At 34.7% G+C, this 16466-nt stretch overlaps 1 protein-coding gene across 1 annotated transcript in view; it reads left to right on the forward strand.

The window, feature by feature from the left end:
• The first annotated feature begins 1319 nt into the window (after positions 1-1319).
• The window catches only part of LOC129224119 (uncharacterized), a 100031-nt gene continuing 84884 nt past the window's right edge, over positions 1320-16466 (forward strand). The window contains exon 1 of the mRNA XM_054858529.1: positions 1320-1610. Coding sequence (XP_054714504.1) covers positions 1551-1610 — 60 coding nt within the window. The 5' untranslated portion in view covers positions 1320-1550. The remainder of the gene's footprint in view (positions 1611-16466) is intronic.

The raw sequence follows: 16466 nt of genomic DNA on the forward strand, positions 1-16466 counted from the left end.
AATGATTAATTTACTTCTGTATGATAACAAGATATCATTTTCATCGCCATAATTCATCGAAGATGAAGGAAAAAGCGCTCACGATGAATGCTTGCATGAATAAATTAAAGAAGAAAAATGTCTTCAAAAAGAATTCCCTACCAAACGAGGAAAAATAAGAAATCTCGGCGATTTTCAATGCTGTATTGGAACATACACAGCGGTATGCAGTGTCGTGTATACCTTCTAGCTTCTTTCAAAAAAATAGTGCATTTTCTTACTGATTTTTACTTTTTGTATTTCGCTTGCATAATTTTTTCAAAAATAGTAAAGAAAAAATATCGCATACCATTGTCTGATAATATAAATGTATTTTGTCTTTTGTTATTATGATCATTTATTTTTCATTACATATTGAAAGTTTTTCACAGTTTCCTCGCACGTCTGCATAGTCGGAGGGAAAATTACCGACTCCGAGAGTTTTAGAGACTCTGACTCCACAGCTCTGACAGAAATGTGGACTTTGAAGGAAAATTATCGACACTGACTCTGACTCCTGGAATTTTAACCCTTTCAACACTAGTTTTTTCTTTTTAAAATAAATTAAAAAGAAAATTAATTTAGGGCTTTAGTAGGTCAATTAAAACAGGTAAAATTGATAAAACGTTACACTAAAGTGTCAGTGTAAACATAGAAAACCAGTGGGACATGCACTCCATTAAATTTCAAGTTCATTTATCTCATAGGGTGTTTTGGAAATATCTACGGGACACATGTCCCGGTGGGGCCGAAAGGGTTAAAGCCTTCGACTCCCGACCCCTTTACTCCATAAACAGTCCGACTCCGACTCCACAGACCTGAATTTTGACAAACATGCATTTTCAGATGAAAAAAAAAAAAAAAAAACTATTATCACCTATTTTCTATGTTTATAAATTACCCTCTAAACTTTCAACGTATGCCACCCGCTAGTTTTTCTAATTTATTTTGAAGTATGCCTTCTTCTACTTTTACGACTACAGCACTGGATATCATTTTCACCACCATAACTCATCGATGATAGAACAGAAAGAAAAGGCGCTTACGAATGGATTCATCATGAATACATTAAAGTAGGAAAATGTCTTCGAAACGAATTCCCTACCCAAACACAGAAAACGGGAAAGAAAAAGAAAACTTCAAAAAACCCAGGGAAAAAGGGAATTCACGCAAACGTGCACCTTTCCAAGCAGAAATCAGGCTCCGCCTACACTCCGTTTTCGAATGTTATCTCGCGGCAAACCATCTGTTGCACAATCGGTGACGTAAAAAAGCCGCCCATCAGAGCAGGTATGACTTTACGTCGTCGTTCTACCAGATCAAGTGCAAGTTCCACCATGTGAGGTTGGAAGTTATTCTCTGGTCCATAATTTGTTACGTTCGAACACTGTTTTGGTGAATCGCCATGCTGATCGAAGGTGATCGCTGGCAGGTGGGCTTTTAAAGGAAATAGAAAGTAGAATTTGTTAAATTGGAACGTGTTGGAGGCAGATTTTTGTTGGTGTTTTTTTTTTTATTTATCGTCTGCAGCAATGGGTTGTTGTGGCTGCTCTTTAGCTACTTCAACTGTAACAGCTGTCGTTCTTGGGTTGGTAAGTACCTTGTTTTATTTTGATTTTCCTGAAATTAATAGTCTGGAAATTAATTTAATTCTCTTTTCGTGTTACCTCATTGAAGATCATGTTCAAGGTTATGTGGAGAATTTTTTTTTTTTTCATGTTTAGGATAAGTTGTGAAGAATTCATTTACGTGTGTATTCAACAAAATCATTTGAAAAGTAAAAAAGTTTCGAAGACGAAATAATCTATATGCATATATTTATTTTTTAAACGTTCTGTAATAAACTAAGCCTCCACCAGAAAAGTGACCGTTCTACTGATAATTGTGAACAATATAATGGAAACATTTTGACATTTGCTATACCAAATTTCTTTCAGCTACATGAAAATTTTATTTTTGATTTTTTTTTTTTAATTTTGTGATTAATGGAAAACAAAGAAAAAATTATGGCGTTTTTAAGATCATAGACATGAAGATGGGGGGGGGGGGGCTTTTACCCTAAAGTTGTTCGGCTGCATATCGAAGAGCAAAAATTTGTATGCGTCGTCCAGTCCTTACACCGATCAATATTTTATGCTATAAATTTTAGCTAAAATTTTTGGGAGGACGAAAATTTTCAATTTCCCGAATGAAATTATAATTTTACCGAATGATAAAATACTTTATCCTACATGCATAACATCTAATGAGAAGCAACATTAGGCATTATTAAAAACAATTTTTAAAACTTTTTACAAAAGAAAACAAGTCTCAAGGTTGCAATATTATTTCGAAATTTTCCGAATCTTCAGCAAGATTTTGCCAAATAAGGATGTTTTGGGAAGTCACAATGACCTCCCTTCCGGCCGCTCATGATGAAACCAATTTCAAATACCCAAGTGTGATAACTGCCCTACCTTCCGCTATTTTTAACAGTTAAAATTGTAACCATGCATTGAACATGTATAGCACATTCCCTGTATTTCCATAAGAAAGATTTAATATATGATGTAGTGATTACTTGAGTATAAATTTCAGTTTTTGGTTGTAACTCTTTCGTTAAATTTTATGGCACGCAGCACTAATAATCATGTTTATGATTAGTACTACTGAAGGCAAGGGGCGGATACAAGGGGAGAATCATGGGGTCTTCACCTACCCTAAACCACCGACAATATTTTTCCTGCGTCATTTTTGTTTGTCAACAAAATTTAATATTTGCATTCAAGATGGATAGATATAGAATAGTATGCAAATATATTACTTCACATTGTGTTCAATACTTTATGAATAGAATGTTAATGTTTTGCAAAAAGTAAATATTTTAAATAATCCTTTCATAGCTTCTGAAATGAATTAACGAAGTTTATGCCCTACTAAAGCGCCTTATTCCTTTCTGATTAGGTGTTTTCTGTTGACACTCAAACAGTTCCATAAATTTTTCGTACCAAAAACTCAATATTTTTCGTCAAGAATACCTAAAAAGCTAGTCTGTATCCGCCCTTGCTGTCAGGGCCGATCCTAGGGTGTCGGCCGCCCGTGTGCAAAGACCTAATGTCCCGCCCCTCAAGAGTAATTTGCATATTTTGACTAATCTTTAACGTCTATATAAATCTTTCTTTAAATTTCTATGCCAAGTTCGAATTTAAAAAAGGGGGAGGGGGAAACAGAAGAATGATCTTATAAAAAGGAAGAAATTTTTTATAGTAAGAAACTCCTTAGGTACAATTAATATCTTTGAAGAAAGTAATAGATACCAAAATTTACTAGTCGTAAAAACGCATTTTATAATCTTTCTTCGGTGACATCAGAGAAGGGACGGAGGAAGGGGAAGCATGGGGGGAGGTGTCAGGGGTTCAGGAGAGGAGGATTCCTCCAAGAAAATTATCGAAATTGGCGTATGAAAGATATTTTTAGTTAATCTTTAGGACAAAAGAGTCAAGTATATTCAAGGTGCATGGAGAAATTTTCGAAATTGACGTCAAATATCGCAATTTTAGGAACTTTTTCGAGACTTTAGGTGAAAGTAATGTTGCAGTTCTTTCCTAAAATTCTTTCAAAATTGAATTCAATTTGAAGCTATTTTTTAAGACCGTAGCTTAGGAAGGATCGGCGTTCTTCCCGAAAAATCTCCGAAACTGAAATTTTAAACCCGCAATTTTGGGTTACCTTTGTTGACGTTGCAAGAGGGAGGGAGATTCAATCGTCTCCCATCGGAAGATTTCGAAATATAAGTTTAAAACGCAAATTTAGGCCGTCTTTGGTGACGGTAGGGGATCTGGCGGCTATCCTCCGACAATTTCCAGGCACTATTTTTTCAAAAACCCGTTTTTGACTAGATTTGAAAACAATAGGGGAAACGTGAAAATATTCCGAACCAAAATATTTTTCGGAACTGAAATCCATTACAGGCTATTTTTGGGGAGGAAGGATTTTGGGGCACTTAAGCGGATATTTCTAAAATCGCAATTTTATATTATCTTTGGTGACGTTAACAAAACTGGGTAGCTTCTACGGATCTTTCGGATATTTTTCAACATTAATACCTGAAAAATATAACTATAGACTTTTGTCCACCTCACCTCGACGATTGATGGATATGCCCTAGCGCCGTGAAAAGTTACATAAACCTAGCAGTTCTCCTCCGGAATTCTTTAGAAATATAAGTCTCAAAATCGTATTTTAAGCATCGTTTGATAACGATGGGACTAAGAGCGGGCGGGGGTTCAGTGTGCCCTCACGAACTGTGTTTTTGAAACTGAAGTCAATTTCAGGCTAGTTTAGGTAGGAAGCTGTGGCTCCACGGAACCGTCTAAAAACGAAATTTTCAGGTATAGTGATTGCGTTGGAGAAAAGGGGGATCCGGGGTCTTTCCCCAAAAGTTCTTGAAACTGATGTTTGTAAAACGCAATTTTAGTTCGTTTTTCAATACGTTAAGTGAAAGGGGGTGGAATTAGGGGCTTATCTAAAGACGCTAATTGAGACTGTCTTTGGTAGTAATGTTTGTGAATGGATTTCAGGGTCCTCCACTGCAAATATTTCGAAAAATGCCAAAGCAATTTTATATGACGTTTGATGATAGGATGGGCTGTCGTCTGAAAACACGTTTCGGATTTTGGCGTCAACAATTTTAGGCTATGTTTGATTAAGTTAAGGTGGAAGAGGTGAATCAGAGACTTAATTGGGTCCTTAAGATAGATGGTTCAACCAGCGAAATTTTCCGAAATTAAAGTCCTAGAAACGCAATTTTAAGCCTTCTTTAGTTTCGTCAAGGAGGTCGTGGCATCCTTTTGGATCTTCGTTTTGGAGCTACATTTAAATTTGCTTCCCGGGGCAAGGACGCTGTCCTCCTACCTGATCTGAAACCTGGCAGTTCAATCAACATTTTAATCGGAAAAATTGTCGTAAAGGGAGAAGAGTACAACAATTTAGTTCATCATTCATATATGTTATTCTCAAGGGAGTCCTAATTGTCCACTTTTTCTCCACGCATCCACGATTGTTAACCACAGAGTTTGTTACATAGTTTGTTTGAAATGCTTGCGAGAGTATCTAATCAGTATAGCTTTTTTTTAATAAATAAAATATGTCTTCATTGTTTAGGTCTATAAAAGCTTGGGGGGGTAAACATTAGTGGCCGTCCTCGGAACTCCTTTCAGACGTCACCATTTCATGCTTCAGAAGGGGGCCTTTCCCCTCCCCTGCATCCATGCCTGATTACCGGTTCTGTCACAAACTTTGCAACCAACACAATGTTCCCTAACTTTCTATTTTTCTTAAACTATGCTATGCTGTCGGGAAATCGACACATACTTTGACAATAGAACATTTAAAAATCAGTATATTTATTCTACTTATTATAAGTTATCTTGTGAGAAATTCTAGAGGAATTTTGCTTGATTATAAGAACTATGTGATGCGACCTGCGGCCGCCCCTTGCTTTGGCCGCCCTTGTGCGGCGCACACTCTGCACACCTGCTAGGATCGGCCCTGCTTGCTGTAAGGGTAGATAACCGGTAACTAGTATAATAAAAGTGTAGTGCTATTAGCACTAGGCTGTTATTGGTACCATAAGCATTCGTCACAATACCTGTTTACATGGTCGGATTTAAGAAGTGGGGTTTAAGGGTTCAAACACCCCCCGAATTTTTTAAAACTATCTCAAAGTATGTTTTTTATCACATTATTTTGCTAAAAAAATGTATTATTACTGAGTTTCTTTCTTTCTTTTTTTTTTCAATTTCATTTAAAAAATGACATTATTATTAATGAAAAATTGTTCAAAATAAGAGCTTTGTCTCCAGTATTTATTTTTATTGTAGTTATTGCGAAAATCATCTTTTGAAAAACAATAGAGTGTTTTCGTTCAGATTTTGAATACCTGAGCACAGAAACATCAAAATTCTTTTTATTTAAAAGTGCCTAGCTCTATATTTAACACATTTTACAAAGGTAAAAAAAAAAAGCATTACTTCGTATACTCGTAAATGAGTACACACATCCATTCTTTTGAGTTATTAAAAGACGCCTAGAATTTAATGTGGGTAAAGTTAGGTGATCTGAACATTTTTTTTTTCATTTCATTGACACGTCACCTTTTATATTTGCTAATGTTAAATCCCGTAAAGTAGTCTCCCATCATTCAAATAATTTATCGTTATAAAAATCAGTAGAATATACGAATGAAATCGAACTTTATTGATCATGTAGATTTCATGAGAAATGTGTTGGTAAAATCCTCCCCGAAACAAAAGTCTGGTTACGGCCCTGCCTGGTTATTAATATTAAACGTAGAAGTAACAGATTCGAACTGCATACCATCATGTGTTAGTACACATGATCGTCCTTTCCCTTAGGAAGAGAGTGTCCAGATTTGGCACCATCTCGCCGAAGAGCGATGACGACCCCCCAAAATATTAGAGTTTCAAGAATAAGAGCCCCCCAAAACGAAGAACGCAGCCAAAAACACTTCCTCCCTAAAATGTCGTGTGCCCAGTCTGCGCCAAGCTCCCCCCCCCCCTCCTTTGCAGGCACACCTGTATACAGGCCCGACGAGGACGAGAGGCCATGTCAGCCAAGTAGGAAACTAGGGGCCCGGGACTTAGGGGGCGGGGAGGGGGGGGGGCGGCGACACTGACGCAAAAAAAATGGAAGAACGGAAAAGGGAGGGAGGGGGGGGGGACTCTGAATAAGAGAAAACGTAAAATGTACTCTTTTGATATTTACTGTTGCGGCACTTAAAATAGAGTCAATAGTTTTCTAGTAAGCAGTTTTTATTTTTTTTTTCTTTGTTTCCCCACTTTGTTTTTTTCCCCTTTTCTTTTCTTTTCCCTCCCTTTTTCTTCTCCCCCCCCTTTTTTTTCTTTCCCCTCTTTTCTTTTTTTTCTTTTTTTGGGGGGTTGGGGGGGGGCGGGAGAGGCCCGGCGATATATAACTGACAAGGGGCCCGCCTTGAGTCTCTGCGGTGTAAATCTTTATATTTTAGTCAAATTATCGAGTTCGGCGTTTGTCCAGACAAGCTCATAAATAACTCGTGACAAGAGAAATGTATCACGCCTACCAAATAGGTACCAATAGCGAAGGAGTGCAATGCAAACAGTCTACATCCTACACTCACAAAGTTTACTGACACGACAGTACGGTCATTTAGGATAAAACTGAAACATCTGGGTTGACTTTGCATTGCACCACTCTTTATTTTCTGGAGCAATCAGGATGATTGTTTATTGATCTCACAACGATCTCAGCTTGGCGCAAGGGCGCCCATATAGGGGGAAAGGGGGGGGCTCGAGCCCCCCTTAGAAATTAGAACTTCCTTGCTTTTAGTACTTTTTTCTTTGCAAAACTGTAAAAACATTTCTTCACCAGCCATTAATGAATAAGTTATTAAAAATGTCAAATTTTAATGACTCTAATGTGTCCTGAAATCTGCTTCCATGGGGAAAATATCCTACTAAACCATGGTTAAAATATCTGAGCCCCCCCCCCCCTTACAATTTTGCACATGGGCGCCCATGGCTTGGCGTAAGGAGTAAACTATTGTCTTTATGATAGGCCAGACCAGTCGCATGACCCTTTTTGTTAAATATCAAAATTTACTGGAAATTTAACTTCAGACCAATCACATGAGCTTTTTTGTTGATTATCAGATTCAAAAACAATCATACAACCTTAATTTTACGTCAAATTTCGTCGGAAAAATTATTGTCAGACCAGTCACATGAGCATTTTTGGTGAAGATCAGATCCAAAAACATTAACACATTCTTTATTTGTATGTCAAAATCCATCCGAAATTTTGCCTTATTTTCATTATTAAAAAATTTAAAGTTCTGTAAGAGCTTTACGGCTTCTGAAAAAATAACTATCTTTCAAACGTTAACACAAAAAAGTAACGCTATTTCTACCACGCCATTACAGAGAAAAGGTGATTTTTCGTCTTAATATCTTTTCATCATAAAACCTTATTCACAACATGCGCATATGCACAGTTGTGACTGGTGATTGTAACTGATTTTTAAAATATCTCCAAAAATCTGAGTGCAAGTCTCGCAGTATGCCATTTGGTTGGCATAATGTTTTGTAGTTCATGCGTTTATTATAAAAACCAACTCAAACCGGTTATCAGGTCGAAAACCGCTGCCAAAAAATCGGTTGTCTTAGAAAAAAATCTTAATCCGTAAATGGTTTTTGTCCCCTGTAAAATTTAAAAAAATGGATTGTTCTAGTTTTTATACAAAACTCCTCAATTAATCTCAAAAAATTGCTACAGAATAATTTATAGTGCTTTATTTTTTAAAATTTAAAAATCCAATGTACACAAAGACCACGTTATGTTGATTTCCTCCCACCGATTGGTTACAGCAACAAAACGTTCGTCGCACCCTTAAAGCTCACGTCATTGGTTCTGCATAGTTAAATTTAAATGCCCTCGTCTTTATTAATTGGTTGTAATTTATCCCGTCATTAAAAATTAATTTCGGCCAGAGATCTCGGATTTGTCGGTGTCAATAATGCGTAACCTAGAATTTATTAAATCATCTGTATCCACACCCACTGCCACTATCGATGGCAAAAGACTTATTTTGCTGCCATAATGATAATCTAAAATCAGCTTCTGAAATTTAAAACAGCTGGTAAAATCAGTTCAAGACAATTTGAAAAAAAAAAAAAAACTTAACGGTCAGAAATGTATTCAAAAAGTAATAATTAATTAATATGCTAAGGTAAAGTTTTTGTGCAAGAGAGAGTGCAGATGTTTTAATATAATACCAAAAAATATTTTGATTTTATGCAGTTAACTATATATTACTTCAATTGGGGGACAAACGTCATTTAGGGTCTTAGACATGGCTCGTTTGAACAAGAGCTCACGGCAACTGAGCTTCTACACTTCAAAATTTAATGCAAATTATAACATTTTTGGCGAAGTTGTTGCGGCTATTTACGAGTAAAAAGAAGTTGTGGGGACTGCAGGGCTGCTCCACTTTTTTGGGTAGAAGTTAAGCCCTGGTCTTAACTAGAATATCTTCAAAAGAATTCGATGTCTTAGTAGGTATCCTTTGGTTATTGAGGAGATTTAACAGTTACAAACGATGAAAATTCCTCTAGTTCCTTGACATTGAGGGTTCTTTGCGCTACGACAGATTTCGACACATTTATTACATGTTCCAACTGTGAAATTTTACAATGCCTAACGACAATAAATTATGCTAGTGTCCGTTGCGTGACGAGAAATAGAATTTAAGAGAACAAAACTAAAAGAATCAAGTCTTCAGCGTGATTGAAATAAAAGAACATTTCGATTTCCTGTTGGATACTTTGATCTTATCTTTCCGTACAAGGTTTCCAGTCAGAGCGAAATTACTGCTGGTGAAACAAAAGGCCTTCTGTTACCCCTAAATTACATTGTTTTTTAGATGTCTTTGTTGTAGGAGAAAAGGAGTTGTCACACAGTTGAGCTACAAATTAGAGAATAATGTTTCACTTTCGAAGTTCTCTCTCTGTGGAGTATATATCACTCACATTTTTTGTGTAGCTGGACGAAGAATGCTATTATTATCAACGGCGACTATAATTATAACGAACCGGACGAAGACTATATTTATCAATATAAATGTAGTTTGGGTGTATTTCAGATAATTAAAACTGGGAAATGCTTTTTACCCAGTTTTACAAATTAAAACAGTCTTAAAAATTAAAACCGCAATATTACTATAAAATCTCTAGGAAACTGGACTTCCACATGCGCACGCATATGCAAAATTTTAATGAGGGGTGGGGGACTCAGATATTTTCCCCATGGTTTAGCAGGATATTTTTTACCATGGAAACCGATTTCAGTATAGATTAGAGTTATTAATGTTTGACATTTTTAATAATTTATTCATTAATGGCCGGAGAAGAAATGTTTTTACATTTTTGCAAGGAAAAAAGTACTGAATCAAGGAAGTTCTAATTTCTAGGCAGGGGGGGGGGGGGGGGCATAATTCTATATGAGCGCTCATGGATTTCTATAAAACTTTCTGGTAAAGGTTGAGACCAGTAGTCACCACTACTAGCCAGTGGCAATTTTTCTGGCGACAACAAGTTTTCTTTGGCTACTAAAAAAATGTCAAGGCAGTCGCCAAAGCTGGCTAGCAACAATTCCAGATTTCTTTCCACTGAATGAAAACGACGTAAGAAGCAAGATGACTCATTATGTACGTTGTTTTCACGTTTTGTTTGTATAATGTCTTTTTTACTTTTAATTTTAAAATCTTATTGGAAAAACAAATTGCATTTCTCAAAAAAGATTTGCTATGACAACTGAATGAAGAAGCCTAAGATATAAGTATTTAGGCAATGTAGAATTACATTGCAAAATGATGTAGTGGGGGACAAAATTAGTTTCGGAACATGGTTTGAAGTGGCTACTAACTTTTTTGGGTTCACTGGCCACTCTCAATTTTCTTTTTTTTTTTTCTTTTTTTTAGTCTGAAGCATTACTTTCTAGTAACGGTACAGCTTCTTCAGTACTGTAAGTTCTGTAAGTAAGTAGTGTACTTACTCACTTATACAGAAGTTATTAACAGACAGATTACAGTTGTCATAAACAAGAGCTCCCGTATAGGAGGGCAAGTGGGGGCTCAAGTCCCCCCCCCCCCTAGAAATTAGAACTTCCTTGCTTTTAGTACTTTTTTCTTTGCAAAACTGTAAAAACATTTCTTCTCCAGCCATCAATGAATAATTTATTAAAAATGTCAAACTTTAATAATTCTAATCTGTACTGAAATCGGTTTCTATGGGGGAAAATATTCGGCTAGTCCATTGGGAAAATAGCCGGCTAGTCCATTGGGAAAATATCTGAGCCCCTCCTTAACATTTTGCATACGGGCGCCCATGGTCATGAGTAACTTAAGTTCCTACCAAAGTTACTTAAAAAAAAGCTGTATGCGTAGAAAAGTTTATGAAATCCCAATTTCCCTAGAAGTATTTTAGTCGTTTTTTCTTTTTTTTTCTTTTTTTTTCTTTTTTTTACAGTGTAGCAACAATACATCTTCTTCTTAAGTGAAGTTGTAGTGATACAACTTCTTCTTATTTCATGTTACTTTAGAAGGGACTATAATCGTTGCTAGAAAAGTTTTGAAATGGCATTTGTTATCTAGAGATTTTCTAGTGAACGAGTATTTTTTATTAGTGTGTACTAGATAGCAAAAAATAAATAAATAAATAAATAAATAAATAAAAAATACAAATTTGGAAAAAGCTTGATGGGGAGGGGGGAGAACTTTTCACACAACTGCATAACAGATATGCCTTAGACAACAACAGAAAAATTTAATTTTTGACAATATAATCGTTTGTTACAACTTTACTAGAAAACAATGTAGATCAACAAGACAATATTGTGAATAAAGAAAAACCATGAAAACATTAATGAATGTGAAACGTAATCAGAAAAATATGTTGTAACTAATCATGATAAAGCAATAAATTTTGCTACTATTCAAAGATGTATCTTTTATGAGAAAGTGATAGGGGAATTTTATTATTTTAATACGAAAATTTTAGCCGATAAAGTCGCTAAAATGCATTGAGTAGTAATTGATAAATTATTCCTACAAATCTGATGCACTACACACTAAAAGAACAGTGTTATCTTTCAAAGTCGTCACTGTGGAATGTTTCATTTTCATTCGGAAAGGCGTTCTGAAATAAATGAAGCTTATGTCAATAAATGGAGATTCTTTACCTGTTGTTAAAAAATTGATGTTGGTATTAGAATGTAGGCTCGTTTAGCTCTATGCAGAACTTATTTTTCCTTTTCTCCAAATAACTCGATACTTCTCAATCTTCTACATCGTCAAAGATTCATATCGTCTGCCAACCTCGTCTAATGACTAATACCGTGCCGATTAGAAACGTCAACGACACGCGATCCATTTTAAATTTCATATTATCTAATCGGACATTGAAGCCGCGGAATACAAGTTTTAGAAACGTGTCCTGTACGCTTGGGGAATCAAGCGTCCTATAGTCTAGTTCTATCACCTCACTCAAGCTAGACGAAGACTGGAATATTAAAATTATTTTGTTCTGTTTTCTTCCGTTCATTGTTGTTTTGGTCTAGCTTTTTTAACTCAACGCAACCCAGATGCTCTGAGTTAATGTCGTTGGAGGATTCGTTTTAATCTGAAATTGAAAGTGCGGGTTTAGTTTTATCCCTAAGATATATTTTAAATGTTCTTAGAACACATTCTTTTTTAATTTTTAAGAATGGTATAATAATTACTCCTTTAAAACTAAAATACGTTCACAGTTAAATGGTAAAACTGTGAAAATTCTTTAGTCGCTGGTGACCGAAAATGTAGTTCATCAAGGTTGCATCTTGATTTTGTTGAAAAGGGTTTTGACAATTTCCTTGTACCTTTTATGCACCTTAATGTCACTAATTAACTTTTTGAGATTAAATGCATTAAATAATGAAATAAATAAATTAGTTCATCAAGACTGTATCTTGATTTTGCTGAAGAAGGTTTCAACACTTTCCTTGTACCTTTTATACACCTTAATGTCACTAATTTATTTTTTAAAGTTTAATACATTCATTAATGTAAAAATTAGTTCTTCAAGACTGCATCTTGATTTTGCTGTAAAAAGGTTTAACAAGTTCTTAAGATATGTAGGAATCTTTCTGCACAGTCAAGCTGTTCAATATTCTAACGAACAAAATTTCCCAGAGAAGTTGAAAGAGGTGATCAGATTTTAAAATATTTCACATGCACACAAAACGAATTTTTTTACTAAATATTTCTAGTAATAAAAAATTTTGACTTCAAAATGTAGTTCTTAATTGTTAAATTCATTCGAACATTTATTTCCAATCTGCAGCCATTTATCTGATGTGTGAGACCACTTTACCCCATTGACTACTATTCCCCACCAGATCCTGCATAAAAAACATATTTTAACGTAAAGCTTATTTAGATAATGATACCTGTATTTTTTTTCTTCAGGAAGGCTACTGAATAGCTTCAAAAATGCAAAATCCAGATTTTATTGCTCAGCATTTCAGAAAAAAAAAAGAGAAAGTCGTTAGTCGTATCTGAGAAACTGTTATGATAGCTGCTACGCAGGCAAAACGCAAAACTCGTTTTTACCTTTATGATTCACCTTTAATGACATCAATCCAGATCCAGTCTAATGGTCTTTTGGAATGACGACATAAATGATGGCCGAACGGCACCATAGAATTCATATTGTTACTACTAATTTAAATTTATCGTCTCTGCTGTGCTTTATACTTATTATTTATCAATTTATTATCGTCTGCAATATTTAATATTTCTTTGCATCATTTAATTTAATTAACGTTTGCGATGTTTATTGTTTTTTGTAATGGCAATGATTGAAAGAAATTAGATGAAATAATTGAAATGTTTTGATGGAATGAGAATGTTTTTTTCTCTCTCTCCATGGCGGAGAATATTCTTATATATTTTTTGTAAATGTGTAATTGAAAGTATTTTTTATACTTATTATCGGTACCGCACGACCTTGCCTGTTTTAGAAAATTAAAAAGTTATTTGGTTCGCTTGTTTATTTACAGGTAACTTCTGTTATGCGTTCAATATCATCGTTTTTCAAGATTACTAATCGTTGCCTCAAAGCAACAGCAGGATATCTTACTGTTATTCCTGGGCTTAGGTGGCGGTCTTACTGTTGTTCTTAAATGGCGACATATTGGGAAAATTTGAAAATTTGCCACCTACGACTGTCAGTTGATTAACTTCTATTTCATCAACAATTCTTTTTTTTTTTTTTTTTTTGCGAGCAAATGCAAAAGAAAACAAAATCATGATTGCATGTATTCTTGCAATCGTTTGAGGCATCATTTCCGGCTTCAAATATTTCGAGGTGTCTCTAAGTTGTCGTCAAATACTCACCTAAAACCGCCTCGGATTCCGATTTTCTAAAAACAAGTCTCATAGCTCTCCTAATATTCGTAGAAACTTCGAACAAACTTCATCTTAAGCAAAAAATTTCAAGCTTACGAATGATCTAAAATTTAAAAATGTGCATGAAATAATTTCCCCCCATATTGTCAAATTTGTGCGAAAAATTAGCTTAAAACTGGGATAGAAAAAGAACAAAATCGAATTTTCGAAAAATCGCTTCCAGGTGCTCATTCTGCGATGCAAACTAATTTTGTGCCGAATTTCATGAAAATACACCAAACAGTCTTGACCCTCTGCGCGTAACAGACAGATATCCAGAAATCCAGACAAAACTGTCTGCTTTATTCGCAACTCCAATAAACTACAGGGAGCACTGCAGCCACAGTCTAATGGCAGATGAAAAAGGTAAAACAAACGCGTGCCGTAGCGTATAAAATGCAAAAAGTCTAGTAACTTTTGTTTTTAGTATGATTTTTTTGTTTTATTCTTTTGAAATTAATTTTTAAAGTCCTGTGGATATTCTGGCCCACGTAGAAAGAAATGAAAAATCAAGAAGCATTACTGAATGTTGGAAATTAATGCAAATCACGCAGTTCGTAGTTCTAAAGCAGCCATTTCCACTATGTTGTATTCAATTTTTATCAATTCTTGATGGAACTACATTTTCATTGTGGCCCTCACAAGAACAACATTTACTTCTAGATAATTTAGTTCTATGACAATACGATTGATTATCAAAAGAGAAAGATGACATATCTTTGTTTTGTTTGGCAAGCGCTAATTGTTTAATATTGTAGCTGAGTTATTTCTCAAATTGCTGAATCGGTAAATTTTAATTTTTCGGTTCCGCAAGTTTCTAATTTCTCGATTAAATGATTTAATTATGTCATGTTATGCAAATCATCAATAAAATTCTCACGGATATATGGTGGTATTTTTCTTTTTATTGAGATATTCCATTATTTCTTTAAACTTTTCGAATTCTGTAGTCTTCCATCTTCCTACCATTTTTATCCACTCATAAAAATGATTATACTGATAAGCGAGATCTCGCCAACGTTTCTTTCCTTGCATAATACTAAAACTATAACCCTAAACAATTTTTTGGAGTAACTGTTCAGCCGATAATGTGAGTAATAAAGTAAAGTTGGCGCACTATTTTAGGGATTAAAACTCTCAGCTTTTGTTTTTGCTAATTCAAATTCTAAACGTTCTTTCTCGGTTAAATAGTTTTAATTTTATTTTCAAGAATATTTTTTGCATACTGTTCATTCCAACAAAATGCTGCAGTGAAATAAGGTTAGTTAAATGAATTATTTTTAAAGAAGGCGGGGGTGGAAGCCTAATTCTTCAGCTAATGTTATCAAATCGAGCTTTAGGTTGAAAAAAAAACATGAGCGTACAAATTCACACAGAACAATTTAAAAAATGTTACCTGGTAAAACTTTATCCTCTTTCAAAAAAAAAAAGAAAGCTTCGAACAGACGAGTATATTTGTTGTTACTTTTATGCCAATGTGGAGTTTGTTAATCCAGAGTTTTCTTCTGTTTACACTTTCGCTATTTACGGCAATCAACTGACTTTTTATTTGGAAATAATGGAAAGTAATATTATTTTGAGAAGCTCGAGAATACCATTTAGGGACAAAACGATTTCTGTTGCTAAAAACAATCTAAGACACATCGAATGGGAGAATGTGTTAATAAATATTCATAACAAACTGCCAATGTTTACCTCAACAGACACACGTGGAACGCAATGATTCACCTTTTTCTTTAATTTTGTAAATCACCTGAAGATAGCGTATTCGAGCGCTGGAGTTGCGAATTATTAGTAGAGAAGAGCAGAAATTCACTTATTTTAAAATTTAAAAGAAATGGAGTAGAAGAAACACATATGCTTGTTCTGAGATTTTTCTTTGAAAAAAAATATTTTTTTCTCAAAATAAATTGGATGCTGAAGTTGCGTATATAATAGCTTTAACACTGAAACATATCAAATGAAAAGTAATCGAGTGAAATATGACGATAATACGAGCAATATAGTTTCCTTTCATGTTTTGCGAATAATAGGATATTTCGGGAAGAATACAGTAAATACAATTGAATTTCTTTCAGTTTTAATGGCGGTTTTAATGCTCCGTGGTAAATATGCTATCTACTTTTGTTGGTAAAATATTTTTAAATTAATCCAACATGAATAAGACGGTTTGAAAATTTGTGTTATTTGCACTGGATTTATTCAAAGGTAAATGCTCTTTAGTGTCATGATTTCATTTAGTACTATAGTGGCACCCGCACGGCTTTGCCCGTAGTAAAAAATTAAAAGGTCTTTTGGTTCGCCTGTATATTTACAATTAATGCATGATGAATTTCTCGCCAATTGGCTTGCCCATGTTACTGTTCCACGTTATGATAACTTGGTAATTTACTCGTCCATCTTATGATAATTTTGCTCGGGAAAATTTTCT

This window comes from Uloborus diversus, chromosome 6 (genome assembly GCF_026930045.1).
Source record: "Uloborus diversus isolate 005 chromosome 6, Udiv.v.3.1, whole genome shotgun sequence".
NCBI lineage: Eukaryota > Metazoa > Arthropoda > Arachnida > Araneae > Uloboridae > Uloborus > Uloborus diversus.